The sequence below is a fragment of the Tetrao urogallus genome, assembly GCF_951394365.1.
Source record: "Tetrao urogallus genome assembly, chromosome: 1".
NCBI lineage: Eukaryota > Metazoa > Chordata > Aves > Galliformes > Phasianidae > Tetrao > Tetrao urogallus.
The window spans coordinates 87,330,685-87,352,065 of record NC_136813.1 but is presented as its reverse complement, the minus strand read 5'-3'; the positions used below and the strand labels follow the sequence as shown (position 1 = coordinate 87,352,065).

General features: G+C 42.5%; 2 protein-coding genes across 3 annotated transcripts in view; both read right to left on the bottom strand.

Annotated features, from left to right (window-relative positions):
• BRWD1 (bromodomain and WD repeat domain containing 1) overlaps positions 1 to 11,719 on the bottom strand; it is a gene marked incomplete at both ends in the record, with an annotated part of 51,240 nt that extends 39,521 nt beyond the window's left edge. For both annotated transcript variants that reach the window (XM_079548111.1, XM_079548112.1), the window contains 10 exons: positions 737 to 807; positions 1,536 to 1,636; positions 4,933 to 5,154; positions 5,744 to 5,904; positions 6,486 to 6,584; positions 8,190 to 8,340; positions 11,169 to 11,228; positions 11,359 to 11,388; positions 11,479 to 11,537; positions 11,662 to 11,719. In XM_079548111.1, coding sequence (XP_079404237.1) covers positions 737 to 807; positions 1,536 to 1,636; positions 4,933 to 5,154; positions 5,744 to 5,904; positions 6,486 to 6,584; positions 8,190 to 8,340; positions 11,169 to 11,228; positions 11,359 to 11,388; positions 11,479 to 11,537; positions 11,662 to 11,719 — 1,012 coding nt within the window. The remainder of the gene's footprint in view (positions 1 to 736; positions 808 to 1,535; positions 1,637 to 4,932; positions 5,155 to 5,743; positions 5,905 to 6,485; positions 6,585 to 8,189; positions 8,341 to 11,168; positions 11,229 to 11,358; positions 11,389 to 11,478; positions 11,538 to 11,661) is intronic.
• Positions 11,720 to 16,294: 4,575 nt separating this feature from the next.
• Positions 16,295 to 21,039, bottom strand: HMGN1 (high mobility group nucleosome binding domain 1; the record flags this gene model as incomplete). Its single annotated transcript, XM_079541609.1, has 5 exons — positions 16,295 to 16,345; positions 18,370 to 18,501; positions 20,500 to 20,550; positions 20,631 to 20,696; positions 21,025 to 21,039. 5 exons carry the CDS (start codon positions 21,037 to 21,039, stop codon positions 16,295 to 16,297), a joined length of 315 nt encoding a protein of 104 aa, XP_079397735.1.
• Between the last annotated feature and the right edge of the window lie 342 nt (positions 21,040 to 21,381).

The window sequence follows — 21,381 nt, the reverse complement described above, 5'->3', positions numbered from 1 at the left end:
AATCTGGCTAACCATAGTCAGAATCATCTAGGTGACTGTTACATTGTAGCACGTGCGCCCTGTCTGCCATCAGTATCATTTCATAACCAGGTGCCAGTATAGATAGACCAGCATAACAGAGCAGTGCTTAGCAGTGATGATGGTAATACAATGATCTGCTTCTTGGCTCCAGGAAATGTGGCCTGAAGTTTATTTAAAAAAACAAACAAACAAAAAAAAAGCAGGAGCTAATATGCTAGACTTTGAGATGTGCTTTATTTGTTCCCAGCTTTCTTCTGATGTTTATGCTGTCTGGTACCAGCAAGCTTTCCCACAAAATTCACCCGCATGATTAGAACAGAGGATGACTATGAGTCAAGACAAGCACGTTTGTAGATAAATTTATGGATTCTTAAGTAAGAAGGGATTTTTCTGACAATTTCTGCATATGATTGGCACAGAATGAGAAGCTCCTATTGGCAGTAAGCCCTGCTGTTGCCTGTGGTATCTTAGACAACAATAACTTTCCAAAACTGTGGCAGTGTGACAAGGGGTTAAACGAGTACAAAAAATCTGATCAAGACAAAGACTAAAGGAGCATCAGGTGATTTTTCCATTAGCAAACTACTGCAGATAAATGGGAGTTACTTATTATACAGTGGCTGTTTTATTTTTAAAGCTGTCACAACAAAAGAATTATAAATATGGTCATGCAGAAAGAAATCACAGTGCTAAATTCAATCTATACATGCCTTACCTACACTGAATGAAGAACAAAGCATCTGAACTCCTGGTCTAGGTTTCTCTGTAAATTTCACTGGCCGATTGCTTAAAAAGAAAAATTGCTTGAAACAGGACACGTCACAAAGAAAAAAAACTTCAGCTTTTACCATCACTTCAAAACATAAGCATATGTCTCTTTGAACACTTACGTAATAGGTACTTAAATGCATACAGTAACAGCTGTACATCTCATGCAGGAGGACAAACAATATGGTTTACTTCTCCAGATTACTGTATGTACATGCACTCAAATAGTATTTGAACCCCACACAACCAGTAGTTCACAAGTTTCAGCAAAATCTTAAGCACGACAAGCCAAGGAGCGTGCATCCACTCCACATGGCATCCACAAAGTACTGAACTCGTGCTCACAAACTACACTAGTGGTACATGACAGAAGGCCCATCAGATAGCATTACTGCAGAATGTAAATTCATGAAATTTTTACAGAAGTAGACACAAGTTTTGCAATTGTACACAAAGTGATTGGTTCCCTGTTCTGCAAGTCACGAACACACTCTTCCAGTTAACATGGCCAAAATTTTAAACAAAGTAGCTATTAAGAGCCACATTAAGGAGAAAATACAGAAAACTGGATTAATTTCCCAGGACAACAGAAGAACAAGTTTGTAAAGAGCATAATTAGTGCTTTTAAATATTTATACAAAGTTTTTAGATAATTAAGCCAATATGTGCTTGCCAACACCGTCACTGTATTTTCATCAAGCAGAACACAGCATAGCAAGAGTCCATCAGCATCCCCAGTTACATACCTGAACTTCATGGAATCTGTATCCCACTGCCAAAAGCAAACGTTTCCATCTGCACCAGTAGAGACCATGTATCGCATGGAGCCTTTCACCATTGGACTAAACTACAAGGGGGGGAAAAAAAAAAAATGAGGTCAGAAACATACTAATAAAGATATTTAAAAATTTATGAACTTGTAAAAATGCTCGTGTAAAAAACTAATACAAGATTTAAAGCAAAACTGCTAAAGTGGCTGCTGAAAATGCTTCAAAAGTAACACCTCCTTACTCTAAGATAAGACTGTGTTGTAGGTTTCAATTATTGCATTGTATTACAAGTCATTCACTGCTTTGCTTTGGTACCCATTAAAAATTTTGTCAGTGAATGAAGGAACAAGCAAACAGACCACTAAAAAAAAAAAAAAAAAAAAAATGAAATGAATTTTCACTAGATTAGCAATTCTATAATTCTGTACTTTAAAAGAGTACATGTTAAAAGACAGAGTATGTGTAAACCAACACCACATACAACTTTATAAGAAATCCTCATATATGCTTCTTTAAGACAGTTTTTCTTGCTACACACAGAGATTACCTCTCAAAAAAAATACAGATGACAAGTTGATAAAAATCATTAATCAATTACTACTACCATCAGCACTGGAATCAGCCATAAAAAGCTTACATTTCAATTATTCTTACTAAGAACTATTAAGCAAGAAGATCCAGCATACTACAGTTAGCACGTGGAATATTTCTTGCCAGAAAGTAAATAAATGCCAAAGAAATAGCATATATTAAGTCTACAGTTGAAGGCAGCATCCTATCACTTCTCACAACAGCCCAGTACTCTCCTCATTACAACCTCCTGTCAGGTGTTTGCAGAGAGCAATGAGCTCTCCCCTCCACCTCCTCTTCTCCACATGGAACAGCCTCAGTTCCCTCATCTGCTCCTTGTAACACCTGTTTTAAAGTGTTTTCTAACATCTTCTACTAAGTACCTTCAAACATTTAAAATAGCACAGTTTTAAGATTAAGAAAGATACCCATATCACAGAAGCTGTAAGAATCACATACTGCATCAGAATAGCCACACACATAAGCCCACATATCCCACCTCCCACAGTAACAGACAAGAGGAAGGCACAGCATCACCCAGAAATCCTCTCCAGTTCCAGCAACTCAAACATTACAGGCAGTGTGCCTGGCAATTGCCCAGAAACAGCTTTCTCAAGAAAAATACTTCAATACGTTGCTTTTACATGTTTTTTTTTTTTTTTTTTTTTTTTTTTAAACATCAGTGCAGTTTTTATGAGTCATAAAGGTTAAATTTGGTAGTTTTTTTTATTTCATTCATTATGCAAAGAAGATTGGTAGTCAGTGAATCAGGAACTCCAGGGAGGCAAAGAAGCTCTTTTTAATAAACAAGTGTCTTCTGACTAATTTTTGACACCTATACTTAAATGTTCAAATTTCAACATACATACAATCACACAAAAATAACTGTAGTTATGCAAAAGACACAGTGAAATTCATTTTCCATTTACATGCCATCTCTCATGAGAACCAGAACATCAGTTGCCTTGTAACATTTGGACATGAAAAAGCAAGATGAACACTTGTTAAACTACTTCTTAACCTAGCAAGAGCAACTAGAGAATTAACAGAATGTGAGGCACAAATCTTCCTTCTCAAGACAAAATCAGACAGCCATATTCATATAGAGCTTCCACGCAAGCGCATTTCCCAGTTTCAGTAAGCAACCAAGGAACGTGGCTCTTTCTCTATCAATATGATAGCTAGCTAACCTGCAGGCAGCCCAGCAACTTAAGTTCTACAACTAAAGGTGACTCTCAACTCACCGTATAAAAAACTTTCTTTCTTTCCCCCACACTTGCTTCACATTCTCTACAATTTAAATACTTTCAAACCTTCCACATTAGTGAAATTTATCTTTGAGACTCATGGCCTGCACGCTTCTCATAATCCTTTTACATTCAAAGCTTTTCTACACACTGAAGCAGACATAAATAGGTTACATATACAGTTCTCAAGGCCAAGAGGACTTTCTGTGACTTAAGCCACACACAAGAGTTTTCTAAAAGCTCTGCCATCGCTCAGTGGTCTGGCTGTCCTTGTCATATCCTGGCATGCTGATGCTGTGTAGAAGTGCCAAGCATGTGTAAGATAGGAAGAAAAAGACTCTGAAACATCCAGGGATTACATTAAGCCAGAGCTAGAAACTTCACATTCTGTACCACTAGAACAAAAATTCTACATTGTACTTAGGGACCCCTCTTTCCACTTACTTATATTTATCACTCATTAACCTTTATGCAAGAACTGATTTTAACTTAAAGAATTTGCAGTACTTACTTACAGAAATTACTTACTAACAAATAAAGTTAGTACTTAGATACATCGGAGGGAAGGCATCCAGAGGGTCCTGGATAGGCTGGAGAAGTAGGCCATGTGAACCTGAGGAGGTTCAGCAAGGCCAAGTGTAAGGTGCTGCATTTGGGCCAGGGTAATCCCAGGTGTTAATACAGATTGGGCAAAGATCTCCTTAATAACAGCCTCGAGGAAAAGGACCTAGGGGTCCTGATGGATGAAAAGCTGGACATGAGCTAGCAGTGTGCACTTGCAGCCCAGAAAGCCAACTGTGTTCTGGGCTGCACTAAAAAAGGGGTGGCCAGCAGAGAGAGGGAGGTGATGGTCCCCCTCTACTCAGCTCTTGTGAGGCCCCATCTGGAGTACTGTGTCCAGACCTGGGGCTCCCAGCACAAGAAAGATGCGGAGCTCTTTCTTGTCCAGTGTCAGGCCACTAAGATGATCAGAGAGTTGGAGCACCTCTCCTATGAGGAAGGGTTGAGGGAACTGGGCTTGTTTAATTTGGAGAAGAGAAGGCTCCAGGGAGACCTCATTGTGGCCTTCTAATACTTGAAGGGAACCTATAAACAGGAGGAGGTACGTCCACTTGCGAGGATGGATAGTGGTAGGACAAGGGGGAACGGTTTTAAACTAAGGCAGGTGAAGCTTAGGTTAGAGATCAGGAGGAATTTTTTCACTCAGATGGTGGTGAAGCACTGGAACAGGTTGCCTGAGGAGGCTGTGGATGCCCCATCCCTGAAGGGGCTCAAGGCCAAGCTGGATGTGGCTCTGGGCAGCCTGGTCTGGTGGTTGGTGACCCTGGGGGAGTTGACACTAGATGATCATTGTGGTCCTTTTCAACCCAGGCCATTCTATGATACTAGGTCAAGTTGCATAAGCTACTTTAAATGCCTGCAGTTTTATTCACAAATTCTTATTTCTCAAGTCCAAAGCATTACATATTACTACAGTTATCTGTTTAACACAACCTCTAATACTATACAAAGTATCTATTAATGACACAGAATGCAAGTATTAATCCAAAACGTACCTGCAATGAGGTAATGGATCCCGTGTGCCCATGGAGGACAGCAACTGGTGCACAAGTTCTCAGGCACCACACTCTGATCATCTTATCACAGCTACCAGCTGCAATCATAGTGTTTTCATAATTGACAGCCATATCAGAAATTTCAGCTGAATGCCCGCGTAATGTGGCAAATAACCGGCCATTATGAGTTGACCAAATCTTTACCAGGCAGTCATCTGAACCCTAGAAGGAAACGTATAGATTAGCAGTGTTTAAAAGACATTCAGGATAAGTTTTTCAGTTTCACTTGAAGAACTTTTGTTCATTCAGAGTTTGATACATTTATACATCTGTATAATCAATGAATATAAAGATATTGTAATAATGAAATAAGCAAAAGAGTTTGGCAAAGCAGATTATAATAACAAAAAGAGAATAGATAGAAAGCTTACCCACGTCCTGGGCTCGTTGCAAAACTCCAGCAGAGGAATCTCCAGAAGAGATCCTTCCCCACTGGTAGCCAGCTCTTAAATGGGTCTAGGAGAGGGGGAGCCAGGCTCCACCCCTTCCAGCAGCACAGCTGAATTGCCTTCACCTGTGCTCCCAGGGCTGACTCATTGCTCACCTCAGGTGATCAATCAGAGGTTCAGGCCGTGACTCAGAAGTTCCCATACAACATCTACTTAAAACTATACATGCTACTTGACAAAAATGAAGTTATAAGAAACAAAACATTCAATTACGGTTCAAGATTACACTGCAATCATCACAAGTCTATACCAGGTAAAGAAGAAAGTACGGACTAAATTTACCCGGATTAATTTCAACTCACAGTGAATATTCTATGTCCAGTCCTATCGAATGCAACACAGTACACAGAAGAAAGATGACCAAGAATCCGCCTGTGCATCTTCACATGCTGATACATACTTCCTGGAAATGAAGTACTGAACTTTGCATATCCACTTAGCTGTCTCGCTCGATATACTTCCACTAGAAACAAAGAGATCAGAGAATTAACATTAATATGTAGAACAAGGTTTTTTTCTAAAACATCATTTTGTTTATCACCTGTTAAGGTACTATTTGAGGATATCCTAAAAAGTGACTTTCATACTTTATGAAATCAGATGCCTTTTTCTGAAGCAGATTTTTTTTTTTTTTTTAATGTGTATAGTAAGCAAGAGAGCACTTTAAACTTGCTCAAATCCAAACTTCTGTATCCAAATATGGAAAGCTAGATGTTATCTTTTTTTACCCATGGCTTTCTATGCATTATATCACACAGGAGACCTCTCCAAAAGCAAATTATTCATAAATGCTAATCTGTAGGTTTACCTACTTAATATATGGGCTTTATAAAAGAGAAAGATCTCATCTAGACGCTACTATCACAGTAGAACTGTAGGCAGGCCTCTGTACCATATATAAATAACTCCACTTAAATCATATGAAGTTCTCCAGATAAGCCTCCAGATCCAGTTCTGAGGCACAGTTTTCAGTCGTAGTGAGACCAGTTTAAGATGCACATCACACGCTTATATCAGTAGTGATGAACTTCAATAAGCACATACCGAGATTTGGTGGTGTGCCATAGTTGACAGGAAATTCAGGAGGTCTTCCTCTGTGAAGAGCAGCAAATGCAGAGCCTTTCCAAACAGTGTTCCTGCAATCTTGAAAAATCAAGTAGAAGCCTGTCATAAATATAGGTCAAAAATGCAAGGCCAGCTGCAGTTTCAAAGCACAGTAATGAGCATAACAGTCAGTGGTGGAATAACTACAAAAACTGTAAGACCAGAAGTCCCCAAATGTATCATGAACAACATAGCATAAAAGAAAATGATAAAAAAAATTGTTTTCTGTAATAACAGTGGAGAAAAAACAGTAAAAAACAAAGCCAATACAAAACCAAGAACACCAGGAAACCAAAGCCAAGCTTTTGACTGGTGACACAGAACACAAAACTAAATTCTCACCTGGAATTCTTGTACTCACTTTCAAAATAAAGTGTTTAAGAAATATCAATAAATATTGTTTTTATTGTTTTTATATATATCGAATTATTGGACAAGACAATCTTAAGAGGTCCCTTTCAACTTGGTGACTCTTCTACTTCTCACACACAGTCATCTGGACACACTCATGCTAAAATAATTGCAATCCCAATTTTAAGTACAAAACAGTCACTGAATTATTCATAGCTCACCCTTTAAATCTAAGACAGATAACCGAAAAACAAGCACATCCAATAAATCCCACACCATAGTATCTAATTACCCAAAACTGCACAAATGCACGAACAAACACCTCTCTCCTGAAACGTTCAAAGAGGGAAATTTAAAGCCAAAACCTATTTTCTGAAAAACAAATAATCCGTGTGTCTTGTACTGCCAACCACCCACTTTAAATAACAGAAAATGACTTTCTTTCTACAAATGTACAATGTACTAATTTTGAAGGCGTTTGCATTAACCAGGAAAACTATCAAAATAAATGGTGTTACTGTCTCAGGTTGGCACTGAATACAGCACAACAGCTACCACAATTGAAATCCACATGGGCCAATCAATATACTATTCAGAATGCTGTGGATGTTGAAGAAGCAGTACTCGTCTCCTGATGGTTCATTTTATTGCAATAATACTGAAAACAGGCAAGATTCAGCAGCCTTAGCACTCAGAATAATGGTGATTGAAGGAACTGGGGCTGTTTAGTCTGGGGAAAAGGAGGCTGAGGGGTGACCTTATTGCTTTTTTCCAGTATCTGAAAGGTGACTGCAGTGAGAGCAGGGTTGGTCTCTTCTCATTGGTGACAGGATGAGAGGAAATGGCCTTAAGTTGTGCCAGGGCAAGTTTAGGTTGGATATCAGGAAAAACTTCTTTACAGAAAGGGTTGTAAAGCACTGGAATAGGCTCCCCAGGGAGGTGGTTGAGTCACCATCCCTGGATGTATTTAAAAACTGTTTGGATGTGGTGCTCAGGGACATGATTTAGTGGATGGCTGTTAGAGTTAGGGTAGGATGGTTAGGTCGTGGTTAGACTCTATGATCTCGAAGGTCTTTTCCAACCTGAGAAATTCTATAATTCTTGAGATGCAGCTTAACACTTCTCATACAATCAGCACACTGCTATGCTATTAATACGCAGATTGATGGTGCCTTGGTTCATTAAACACAGTACACACAGAGAAAGCCCACTGCCTTCAAAACACTCCAAAAGCGCTAAGCAGATACTTAAGAAAATGTATCATATCCATTTCAAATAATAAACAAACCATACCTTTCGCTGTACGGAGCAATGATTGCCTTCCTGCACCAAGTAAGGAATTCACTCTCGAAATGCTGGGTGGTATCTCCTTATCCAGTATTGGGCCAATACGCTTGCAAATTTGTAATAAATGGTCTGGAGCCACATGCTTATTGGATAGCACCTGACAGAATATTAAAGTCTTAAACACATGCACGGCACATCCTGAAAAGATGAATCTAAAAGCGTGAATATTTATAGAAGTATTTGGACAATGTCTAATATGTGTAAATTCAAATTACAAAACAAAAAACCTACCCTGTAGAGCTCTCGTCTAGTGAATTCACAAGTGCTCTCCAAGAATGGGAGAGCTGTAGTAGAAAAAATAAGAAAGTAAAATTGCCTACCTCACATCGTTATTTTAACCACAGAAAGTTCACAATATTCATACCTGTGGTATCTGTTTGTGCAGCACCCTACAATGGGCATCTCCACCTAACACATCCAATTATTTTTAATTGATCAAAAGCAGGTCTTCAGAACTCAAGCTCGTGGAAAACTTTGTTGTTATCAAGTTTAAGAATTTATGCAACTACAATTTCAGTTGCACATTACTTGTTAGGTGACCGTCGTCTAATGTACAAATAGGCTCTTGGAACAACGCCTGCTACACAACACCAGACATCCTTAACTCCTTACACCAAGGGGATCAAAACAATCACTTGTCCATTCAGGAAGATCCCATGCCATCTACATCTAATATTCTAAAATAAGCACACTTCCACAACCACTTAGATGTCTCAGTCAAGAATAACTGTGCAGCTCTACAGTTTAGGACTTTCTTTTTTTTATTCCTCTTTCCCAGGAGATGAGTAAACAAAAAATCCTAATCAAACAATGAAGTTAATCACAATACCACGGAAACTAAACAAAGTTTGCACAGACCTGAGTAAAACAAAGCATTGGTATCATAAATTTACAATCCAGGGAGGTGCGAATCAGCAGGTACAAATGGACCCATGCCAACTTGACTCTCTGATCCAGCCACGAAAGAACCAGTCGGACCCAAAAGTTGTACTGCTGCTTCAGCAGTGAGGCCATTTCCAGCCAACACACCCAAGAAAAGCAAGCAGGCCCACAACAACAGAGGTATGCGGCCTCCTGCCCACAGTGCTCAAAACTCAGGCAGAACTAGCTCATGCTTATGATGCCATTCCCTCAGCCTAGGGACTGAACTTCAGTGAGAGAAGTCTCAATGCTGCTGATCTCATCACCAGAAAAGTGGGAATAAAAATACTGTACTCTGCCATGTAAGAGCTGTTAAAGTTGCCCAAATGTAAACTAAGTAATGAGAACAATATGATTTAAGCAATGGCCTAACATGTTCTAATAACAATCCAAGTAATGTACAAAGTTTTAGGGGGTACAGGCTGTAATCCTGATAGAAGCAGAACAGCTGGAAGTATCAGTAAAAGAAATAACATCCCTACACAGTCAAAGGTATTTCAGCACATCAGCTCCAAAGACGCTTATGTTCGATTATGAGAAATTACTTGGTAGAAAAAATGAGGCACTTTTTTATTCTTTCTTTCTAAATTCTGCCTCTTCAGCTGGCACAGAATAGTAACAGACAAGGTATTCAGGGCAGAAAATTCAGCATAACCTGTGTCAGGTCTTATAAGCCATTCTGCTTGCACACCACCATCAGGAAGCTTACATTCTAAATGCAACCACTGACAGAAACACAGTGACCAAATCAAGCATCTTTTTAAAAGTAGGTTCACTCATCTTTCGAAAGGAACAGTTAAACTGTTTCTCCAACTCAACAATAGACAGAAACAACTGCATCACAACTGCTGTTGTTTGCATCACTGCAAATTCAGTGATACCAGCTGAACAAGAAGTTCTCAAAGCCCCTCAAAAATCAGAAGACAGATTCTGAATATTCTGAAATACTACTGCCCTTTACAGATACTTCTTTTAAATTGGACAGGAAAAAGAGAGAGAGATGACACATGCTGAAGAATTCATCTGACAACCTGAAATGCACACGGAAACCTGCACTGAGGTTAGAGAAGCCCACCCTTCTACAAGTACCATAACTTTTTACCAGAAGAACTGAGCTCAAAGAAGAATAATAATGAAAATAAATAAAACCTTTCAAACTCAATCCTACTTTCACATTTGCTAAATTCGAGTCAGAGCTTGACAGCATTCCTGTTTAGCAAGACCTGGCCTTCTGGTGACTTAAATAATTCAGTTAAGGCCTCATTTGCTCTCCCAACCACACTGACAACTGAAAGAAATGGAACAGTTTACCATCTGAAGCAGTGCTTAAATTAAGACAGTGTTTTTTAAAAAATGTCACTCTCCCTCTACACAGATACAACCTTGAGACGTTTAGATATGACACAGGAGGTACAAGGGGTACAACTACAGCATGCAGACTGACAGGTAAGGGAGCTGCCCGTTAACCCTACATGCCCCAATTTTAGGAGGTGTCAATACATCAGTGGCAGATTGCTTTAATGGAGTACATGCCGTACGGTGGCCACAGCTGTCTTACTGCCGTTTAGAACAGCGCACAGCCACAGAGAGCACTCACAAGAACCACAACCACCGATTTCGGAGCGGCGATTTCATTTCCTAATCCGCTGCAGGGGGAGCGATGAAGGAAGCCGACCAGAAAATCATTACCGTCCAATCACAACGCTCCTAACAATCTCGCCGGCGGAACTCCGCAATGAAAGCCGGCTGCGGGTTGGCTGCTGCCCGCACGCAGACGGCGGCGTGCACCGCCGCACCGCGCCGGGCTCCACCTCTGCTATGTAAACAATATCCCAACGTACGGCACGGCACGGCCGGGGTACGGACCGCCGGGGGAACCCCAACAGAGCCAACCCCAACGGAGCGAGATTGGGGAAACGAAGAGCCGGGCCCTCCTTACAGGGAACGTGCCCGGCGCCAACGTTACCGTCCGAGCCAAAAGTTTTTAAAACGAGAAAGTCTCACCAGTTCTTCGTAACTTCTATAATGCTCGTTGCCTTCCCAATCCAACCTTTTAGGAAGCAGCTAAACCGAGAAAAAGAGGGGAAAAAAAATTAAAGGGGAAAAGGCAGGATTTCATCAGCACGAGGCGCGCTGAGGGGAGGTCCGGGCACCACGCAGCGCTCAGGCGGGGCTCTGGGGGCGGCTCACGCACCTGGTGCTGCTCCAGCTCCTGCACCAGCACCTGCGGGGACACACAGAGCGGTCAGCGCGGCCGTTGGCGCGCACAGCCCCGGGCTCCCTTCCCTTCCTCCCGCCCGCCCCACGCACTCACCCGCAGCGTCCCGCGGCACGGCCCGGTGCTGAGAAAGCGGGCGATGAGGAAGTAGAGCTCTGCGGGAGAGACGGAGGGAGATAGACGGGAGTGAGCGAGGCGGGGGCCACGGGGGCGGCTGTAATCCATCGCCGCCCTCGAGAAGATGGCGGCAGGGAGCAGCGGCCCGCGGCCCGCCGTTACCTGACTCAATGAGCGGCGGCGACGCGCCGAAGCCGGAGGAAGCCGAGGACTCGGCCATGGCGGCTGCCGCGCTCAGGACTCGGCGGCGTCTGAGGCGGGCAGGGCCCGGCCCGGCATAGCCCTGTCAGCGCGCCCCTCCCCCGCGCCCCCCCGCGCTCTCTCTCTCTCTCTCTCTCTCTCGCGCTCTCTCTCTCGCATCCGTGCGCGCCGCCCCCCGTCGGACGCCTTCTCGCGCTCCGGCTCTCCCCTCCCCCTGCGCCGCCGCTCAGCGCAGCCTCAGCGCCTCCGCCGCCATCGCCGCCTCTCCAACTGCCACGGCGCCGCTGCCGCCACCTGCGCCCTGCGCGTTCCCAGAGGGCGGGGGAAAAAAGTAGTTCCCCGGATCCGGGAGTCCCGCGGGGAGAGCTCGGCGGGGAGAGGGAGCGGAGAGCGAGGAGCCGCGGTACAACGTGCAGTGAGGGGTGGCGGGGCGGCGAGAGGGAAGCGGGGAGAAGGCCGGCGGAGGACGGAGATTTCGGGCGCGGAAGGATTACGCGAGGAGTCCAGCGGTGACGGAACGAGTGTGGGCGGGGCCGCCCCGTAAGCCGGGCGGTGTCACGGGCTGAGTGGAGGGAGTCCGGGCCGCTTCGCTGAGGTTCGCCGAGGGCAGGGGGTTGTCCGGGCTGGGCCAGCACCACAGGCACAAGACGATAAACAGGCACTGCGCCTGCTATACAGCCCGCTCGGCCACTTGTGGGAGTACTGCCGCGCAGACTGGTGTAGAGCAGCCCCTTCCCAACCAGCGCGTGGATGGCAGAGGTTGGAAAAGACCTTAGGATCGCTAAGTCCAAGCACCACGCTCATTGCCCGCGTCCCTCAGTGCCACAGCCCCACTGCTCTTGAACACCTCCCTGGGCAGCCTGTGCCACTGCATCGCTGCTCTTGCTGAGAAGAATTTTTTTCCGAATATCCGGTCTGAACTTCTCTGGTGCAACTTGAGGCCGTTTACTCTTATCCCGTTACTGTTACATGAGAGAGATTGACCCCCACCTCACCACAAACTCCTTGCACAAACTCATTGCACTCTATGACTTCCTGAAGGGAGGTTGTGAAGAGGGGTTTGACCTCTTCTCCCAGGCAACAAACAGGACCCAAGAAAATGGCCGCAAGTTGTGTCAGAGCAGGTTTAGATTGGACATAAGGAAGAACTTCTCTCAGAGTGGTTCAGGCACTGGAATGGCTGCCCAGGGAGGTAGTGGAGTCACTGTCCCTGGCAGTGTTCAAGAGGCGTCTGGATGAGGCGCTATGAGATGTGGTTTAGTGCTTGTGGTAGCAGTGGTAATGGAAGGACAGTTGGATTAAATGATCTTGCAGGTCATTTCCAACCTTATGATTCTATGATTCCTCTCAGGCAGCTGTAGAGAGTAACGAGATCACCCCGAGCCTCCTCCAGGCTAAACAACCCCAGTTCCCTCAGCTGCTCCCGATCAGACTTGTGCTCCAGACCTTCAAGCACCATCTGTGTGATCAGACCACCTCACAGAAACGTGTTTTGAAAAGGATGGTTCTCCTTATGTGCTATACGTAATTCTGAAGTTTAACGGTCACTCCATTCCTTTGTCACACCGACCAAAGGTCCCTCATGTTATAAAAGAAACCCATGAGATTCGCACATAAATTCCACTCCCATTCTCCACCTGCATGACTGGCACCTGGTGCTCACACCCTTCCTCATCTTCCTTGTAGCTGAAGTGCTGTGGGTTTTTTCTTTCCCCCCCCCCTTTACTCGTTGTCATTTCAAGCTCTGTGGAGAAATATACTATTATTTCTTCTATACTTCCATTGCCATAACCGTACTCTTTACAGAATTCAACTGCTAAGCTTGAAATTAGACTTCCTTAACTGGACTGCTTATAATGACTAAACAGTGCTTCGCTCTTTTTCTCCCTTCTTCATAATATGCCCCACCACTAGTTATCTTTACAGTAAAAGCTAAGAGAACCCTTTCATGCCAGTTTTCACGATTCAGCTTTGATGAAATAAGCACTGACAGATGTGAAAGGTCTTCCTGTCTATTGCAGAATGAGAAGTCATAGTTGAATCACCTCCACTTCCTACAGAAACACATTTCATTCCTTACTGCATCAACACCAGCTTGTACTGCTCAAAACAAACCAGGGCTCCTGACGCAAGCATCTCCCTTTGTTTTTTTTAGTGAGCATTTCCACCCTGTGAAAGGTGTTGCTGATTTATCCCTAAGTCCTTTCACTTGCAGAATAAAATGAGGGAGGCTTTTTGTCTCCAAGAGTAAATTACTTGGGAATTACGTAACAGTCTTAGAGATGAGGTGTTGAAGTCAACAGAGTCTCAACATTGGAGACTCAAAACATGTGAGAAGCAGGCATTCAGTAAAGGTATGAGGTTATTTGGGGATACTTACTGGCAACATTATTAGTCATTGAACTGATATTTCTGATTTGCTAAAAACACACACACACACACAAAAGAAACAGAGCACATAAGCAGCTGTGTCTTCCTACTACAAAAATAAGCAGTCAAATAAGGTAATTGGGGGAGGAAAAGGTATAGAAAAAGTGACAAATTTAGTTCAAGTCTTCAAAAATATCACAGAATTTGAAGTCAAAGCCAGGTGCGTTCTGCTCAGAACACAGCTGTGGTGGGACAGGACCAGAAGCACATTGTGAGTCAGTGTTGAAAGACATCCTCTATTATAAGTTAAGGAAAACCTAAACATTTCTTAAGTATGTAAGATGGAAAAATGGTAAAATGCTGTATCATATGAAAGCATTTGAGGAAGTGCTTCAGTGAAAGCATTCTTTGAGAAAGTAAGTTAGAGGTGAAACTTTGCTGTCTTCAGAAGAAACTGGTAAGTTGGCACCAAAGTGAAGAGGAAGCAGCTGCTGTACTTGCAGGTTTTGTATGTGAGCATAAAAAAATTCTCATTCAAGAGGAAAAAGAAGAAACTTGCTTTTTGATCTTGACTCCTCCCAAGCCAAGGCTGACAGTTATCCGACTGGCATCAAACAGACTGATCAGATAAAGCTGTGTACATGCTGCAATACGGCAAAATAAAGTACGGGGTGGGGAATCGAGTGCACTCTGGGAGAACTGAAATGAGTACTAGGTCTCATTTTTTTACTTTAAGTAACATATACTTAGTATGTCCCCTTCTCATGAAAGGCTGTTAAATCTTAACAAAATTGATTGTTTTCTTCTAAGAGAATCAGGCCAGTTTTGTGCTACATGAATGACCTCTCAGCATGGTTATGTTTTACTTTTATTTGAATCCATGCTCTGTCAACTTGCAGATCTATATAGCAGGCGCAGCTGCTTACAGCAGGCTACGCTCACGTAGCAGCTCATCTGCACAAGAAAGAAAGTTTTCTTCTTCCCTCACAGCTCTTGGCCAAATTCTTACACTCCTTATCTTTTGTGGGTTCCATTACATAAACTGCTGACTGCTTGAGAAGTTCACAATCCAGGCTCATTTTATTTTGTGCATTACTTACGTACATAAATGCTGAACAGAGAAAAATATCTGGTGCTTATGAAGTTTGTTTTTTTTTAAAAAGGTACCAGAAGCAACAGTACGTTACCAGCTCTCAATCAAGAAGTTCAGATAAGACTACAATTACAGTTTTCTACTTGCTGCTCACCCCTGCATTACTACCTGTAAGTAGCACAGTTGTTAACAACATAAAAAATACAGTTCAGAATCAAAGCCAGTAGGGTATTTATTCATTGCTTTCCAACAGAAGCACAAGTTCAATGACTGCACCCCCTTATACTCTGAGTTGTTGTAGTCAATGCAAGAGCTCTAGAAACATTCTTTCTTAATCAAGATTTATTTGGCTTTTGTTCGGTGATCACAGACACTACAATTTTACAATTGTTCTTATTCACATAGTTTCTTTTTAATATAAAAACTATAATTTTATTTTTTTCTAAGCCTATTTCAAATATTTTTCATTTGGACTTTGTAGACAAGCTCTCCTTTAAAACTAGATGTGAAGTACCAGCTGACATTCAGTCTATCAATCAGAAACTATTACCTATTCAGTATTTAAAGATAAAAGTTTCCAGTCTTTTACGTAGCAGTTACAAAGTTGTTGGAAAAAATAAACCTACACCTACCAAAAATAACTTTGTCACAGATATACATTACTGGTCAAGAAATCCAACACTAGGGAGCAGTTCATGAGATAAGCAACTCTACTGATGGTACAATCATAGATAAATAACTGAAACGTTCAGACGTTCTCAACATATTACAAGTTCCGATGTCTGTGTGTGCGCTTCGTTTAGTAGGACAGAAAAACTCTTCCTCCCAGTCTATGGAACGAGAAGCCGCATTAAGACTTCAAAAACCTCTCCGTTTTGTAACATCCCGTTAATTTCTGGTTTCATAGAAAACAGACAACCAGTACATGATTTTGCCACTTAAAAAATCATTTACACTTAGGTATCTAAATATGTAAAAAAATGGATTGAGTTGGGATTCTCTCCTTTTAAAAACGTGTTTTTTAGAACTACCAAAAAACTTGCATTTACAAAATAGTTGATAAAAATATTCCTCTGAATTGTACAAGAAGAAAAGTATAAGGATCACCAATTAAAGACTTGGTACCAGATGTTATTCAGACTTCACTTCTTCTTTCTCTACTGCTGCATCAGACGTTGGGGTCTGAAAAAGAAGAGGGGAAAAAACCAAACATTTAAATGCAAAAAGTTTCAAAGTCACGCAGACTTTTAGTTCACAGTATTTTTAAAGCACACATTAGGCAACCTGACATACAGAACAACCGTGACTTGCTTCTATACAGCATGCTTTGTAGTCCTAATGAATTGGAACCACGGTGTGTTTATTTGTCTTGGATAACGCTCTACTAAACTCAAGTTTTCCCAAAAGGGCTTCTATCAGCTCGGGTGCAGCAGTATGGATTTCAGAATGTTGATGCAGTACCACTCAATCTACACTTAAAACATTTTTTAAGAAAAAAAATGTTTCAATAATTACTGCCTTGCTGAAATAAAAAAATTACCTAACAAGCTGAAATCCTTGCATATATTGTGATTAAAACAAACATTATGGATGTACTTCGCGCATTTAAATGCAGCACTGTTAACATTTTCAAATCTCCCTATATTTTAAGGCAAGTAATATATAGGCACTCAGTACCACAGTAAAATTACATCATTGAAAAAATACTGAATGTAGCACAACCAAACTGTTTTTATATCAAGCCTCTATATGTTGTACCTCAACTTCAGGACAGGTTCATACAAACTTAACTGATTACAGCTGTGAGTCCATCTGGACTAGAGAACTGTTTCCTCTTGCAGTATAGTTTAAAAAGAGGAATTCAATGTAAACATTTAATTTCATTATCCTAAAGGTTTACGGAAGTACCAGCAGAATATTCTGGTTAATTATAGCAGTACCAAATCAGAAACCCTAATACCTGCTAACTATCCTTACTGCCACCTAGGAGAAGCTTTTTGAAGGATGAAGTACAGAAGCTTACCCCCCCCCCCCCCCCAGACATTATGCGCTTTTTAACATAAGAATTCACTGCCCTTTCATGAGATATTGAAGCATTATATTAATTCAGCAATTTTGACTGGTGTGACCAACCTGAAGATGTGTTCCCCAAATCATCATCCATTCCTTAGATTTATATCTCCTTTAACTGGTATATTAAACAAACTACAGGTGAAAAATATTGCCAAATTTAGCTTTCTCTGGCATTACCAAAATATCATGTACACAAATGGAAAAACCAAACTGTGCAATGCTAATACATTGATAGAGCCACACTTAAGCCTACCAAAGAATTCATATTTACAGCACAACCTAGACACAAAAAGCATAAAGTTTGCAAATAAAGAATGTTAATCCAAAGTTGTCTTGCCCACTCAAGTATTACTCTGTACCTTCCTTACCCAAGAAAACCACTATCTACCTGAAGGCCAAATACTCTTTTCTCTCGTTGAAGATACATTTGCACATGAAAAAAAAAATTATTTTTTTATTTAAAAAAGGAAGCAGGAAAAATAAATCATATTTAGATTAATAAATCCTCTGATTACATGACCAAACTCAACTGATTAACTGAAATGAACTAGGCAGCCAATAATGCAGTAATTTGAGAGTAATTCTAAGCATGTTACTACACGAAAGCTGGATTTATGCAATTGTTAACAGCTCATCAAACAGGAGGCACTGCCTCCCTCAACAGATCTTGTCCTAAACTGATGCTCACCATCCAGAAAAAAAAGCAGGGTGAAGGATATTTTTATTTAGTACAAAAAAACTTCAGCAATAGAGTCATTTTAGCAGAGTATTACAACCAAGACTGATTTGGCCCATTTCTCAACAACTATTAGTCATCCTTGTACTTCTTTTCCCTCTATGAGCCTTACCAGCAGGCAAAACAGCTCCTTGCTAAAGGACGTTATCCTGTACTGGGATTTGGGTAAGATTTTCACCATTTGTTTTCATGTCAAGGACTGTTACCACATCACTACAACTCTTTCGAGTGCAACCAGAATTTCCCTGGTTTATCTACTAATGTTTCAATAACCAGCAGTTTTCTTTGCACAGAAATAGATTCTAGTTTAAGTACTATCTGCTTCTCTAACAGTTGTATGCTTATACTAGTTACAGTAAGTTATCCAGCTGTTTTAGACCAAAGAATACAACTTTACCTCCTCACTTTTAGTTTCTCCATTTTCTGCAGGCAAGTTGTCCTTTATCTGCTCTTGGTTTGTCTCTTCAGTCTGTTTTCCTTTAGGCCCCTTTTTCCCCTTTGATTGAGCTTTCTTGTTCTCAGATTTATCCTACAATTAAATGAAATGAATTCATATAACCTATACCATAAATTTTGAAAGTAATTAAACAAAAACAAGATGGACTTGGCAAACACCAAGAGCTACTATTAAGGAGCTAATACATATATACTTCCTTGAATAGCACATATTATAAATATGTAATGCTCACAGAACTTAGGATCACTCTTTTATACAGTAACTAAAAGCACTGCTTAGAGTGGTGCAAACCCACTGAAAAACCTATCAGAGACAAAAAACAATAGTAATTAATTCCAGTGGAAAGTCAGAGCAATTTGTCATACGTGGTTTAATCTCTTGTGACATATTAAAAATTATTAACATAAAGTACAAAATCCATTGGTGAACTCATTCCACTTTGTATACACCAAACACTTCAGTCTCGTTTTTTTCTTTTGTACTGACAGGTGAGAATTTCAGTAACTTATCCTAAATAGATGAACAATTGCAGGTATCATTTTCAGCACTCCTTTACAAGTATCTCAGTCATGTCTTCTGCACCTGGCATCCCTGTTGTTAAATGGGTTGGAGAAAAGTATTCGCTTAAGAGCAATCTTACCATAAAAATTTAACATATCTTCCCAAACATTCCACACAGCAACCAAGTACTACAGAGATCCAGCTGGTCCAGATGCTTATAAAACACCTGTGTCAATCTTAACTGATGTCGAAGTAGTTTTTGACAAAATTAGCACTGGTATTTACAGGTCCTAACAAAAGTTTTCAATAAAAGACAAACTACGACACCTCTGGCAGATACAATCTGTGCCAAGAATGTAATCCATTTATTCTTCTAAGCAGACAACTACTATAATGACCTACCTTAAGATGTATCTGATCTCATTAAAAATAGTGTGCATTCCACGTCTGTTTGTCACTGTATATCCTACTATATATCATGTATATCCTAATTTACTGTCTCTGAACTAAAATCTACTGAGGAAGAAAAAATCATTTTTGTTTATTCTATGTATAGTAGAAACGTGCACTTCTGATTATTACGAGAAACCATCATGCTACATGTATCCATACTTCATTTTCACTCCAAGTGTTCATCCTCACAAAAACAAAACAAGAAACCACCACCACCAAAAATCACCATCATGTTACTGTGCTACCATACACAAGCAACTCTTTAATACACATTTAAATACATTACCTATTGTATACGAATGCACATGCAAATTATTATCTTCACAATAATAGAATTCTATGAAATTCTGCAATCACTAAGCAGAAGTTCTAAGTGTTTTACATCACTGCATGCAAACATGCAGTAAGGAATATGACATGTAGAGGGTGCAGTGTGAAAAATAAACAAGGGAAAAAATGCTGAAACATCACCTACGTTGTCACTGTGCACAAAACATCAGAAATGCTTTTCTCCCATGTTTAGAAAATATCTTTTATTTTTAACCCCCCCCCCCCCCAGTGCACTGAGATAAAATAGACTGTACCTGATGAAAGAAAAATCACAAAAAAAGTTATGAATGTTAGTACTCAGTATCACTAATCCAGATGACAAGCAACTTCACAGCACGTAGACTTCTGGTATTTTCTAAATATTAGTCAATGGGATGCACCATGCAGACACTCGGGGGGAAAAAACAGAGAATTGGAGCTGAAATGAAATTAGAAAGCTTCACCAAAGTTCTTAGGTTTAAAACTCAGAGAATGAGAGCACATTCATGTTCAAAGCACTGGAATGAAGGCGAGTGTAGCACTGCTAAGGAATTATTAAAGTGAAAATGTCAAAAACTCTGCAAAGCATCTTATCTTGCCGTCTTTGAAATGATCCTAAGCCATATGCTTGAAGAAAAAAAGAGACAAGTAAGACCCAAGTGCTTGAAACCACACAGAAGCCAAAAACACATACACTGCACACACTGACCTGCCACCAGATATAGACCCTCGTTTCTTTAAAAAAAAAAAACAATGCCGCCCACACAGCCCCTGCTCCCCTCTCCCCCATCGCCCCCAGGCTCTCACCTTCGCCGTCAACGCCTTGGCTTTGGGCTCCGCTTTGTCAGGCGCAGGCTTCTGAAGAGAAAGCAGAAGCAGAGCTCGGTTCAGCTGCAGACACACCATCCCCCGCCCCGCCGGTGCCGGCCGGTACTCACGGCGGACAGCCGCGCCGATCTCCTCTTCGGTACCTCCTCAGCAGCCTCCGCGCCACCGGCGGCCACCTGCCAATGCAAACGGCGCGCATCAGACAGCGCGTGCGCGGCGCGCAGAGGCGGGCCGGCTGGGAGCACGTGATGCGCCGCTCGGCCCGCCCCTTCTCTCCGCCGCCGCTTTCGGATCGCGAGCCTCGGCCGGGCGCCCGTCGCGCGCCGCCGAACCTTCCAGACGACGCCGCTGAAGAGAGCGGCGGTGCTCGGCGCCGGCCCTCTTCGGCGCGCTGCCCTGCCGGCGACTTCAGCCGGGCGGCGACGGCAGTTCCCCTCGTTCCCCTTTTCTCCTCGTCCCCCACGCCCAGCGTCCCCCGTCTCCGCTGTTTCCCCCGCGCTTCACCTTTCTCTTCGGCATGGCGAAGCGCGCGGCGGCTCCCGCCCGGCTTCTGCTGCGCGCTGAGTGCCTCACCGCCAGGCGCTGCGGCCGCCCTCCCGCCCGCCGCGCTGCGCAGGGAAACCGCCCCCCCCCATCCCAGCAGCGCCAGCGGCGCCGCAACAGGATCCAGCCGGATTGGCGGGGGAGAGGCGGGGCAGGGGGCGACGCGCCCCGCGCTCGGCGGCGGCCGGCAGCGCCGCCTCCCGCGGGGCAGCGGCGGGGCGGGGACGGCGCCGTGCCTCCCCTCGCGGCGGGGCGGGGCCTCGCACCTAAGCGCGGGCGGTGGTTAGGTGCGAGGCCCCGCCCCGTGGAGAACGGCTC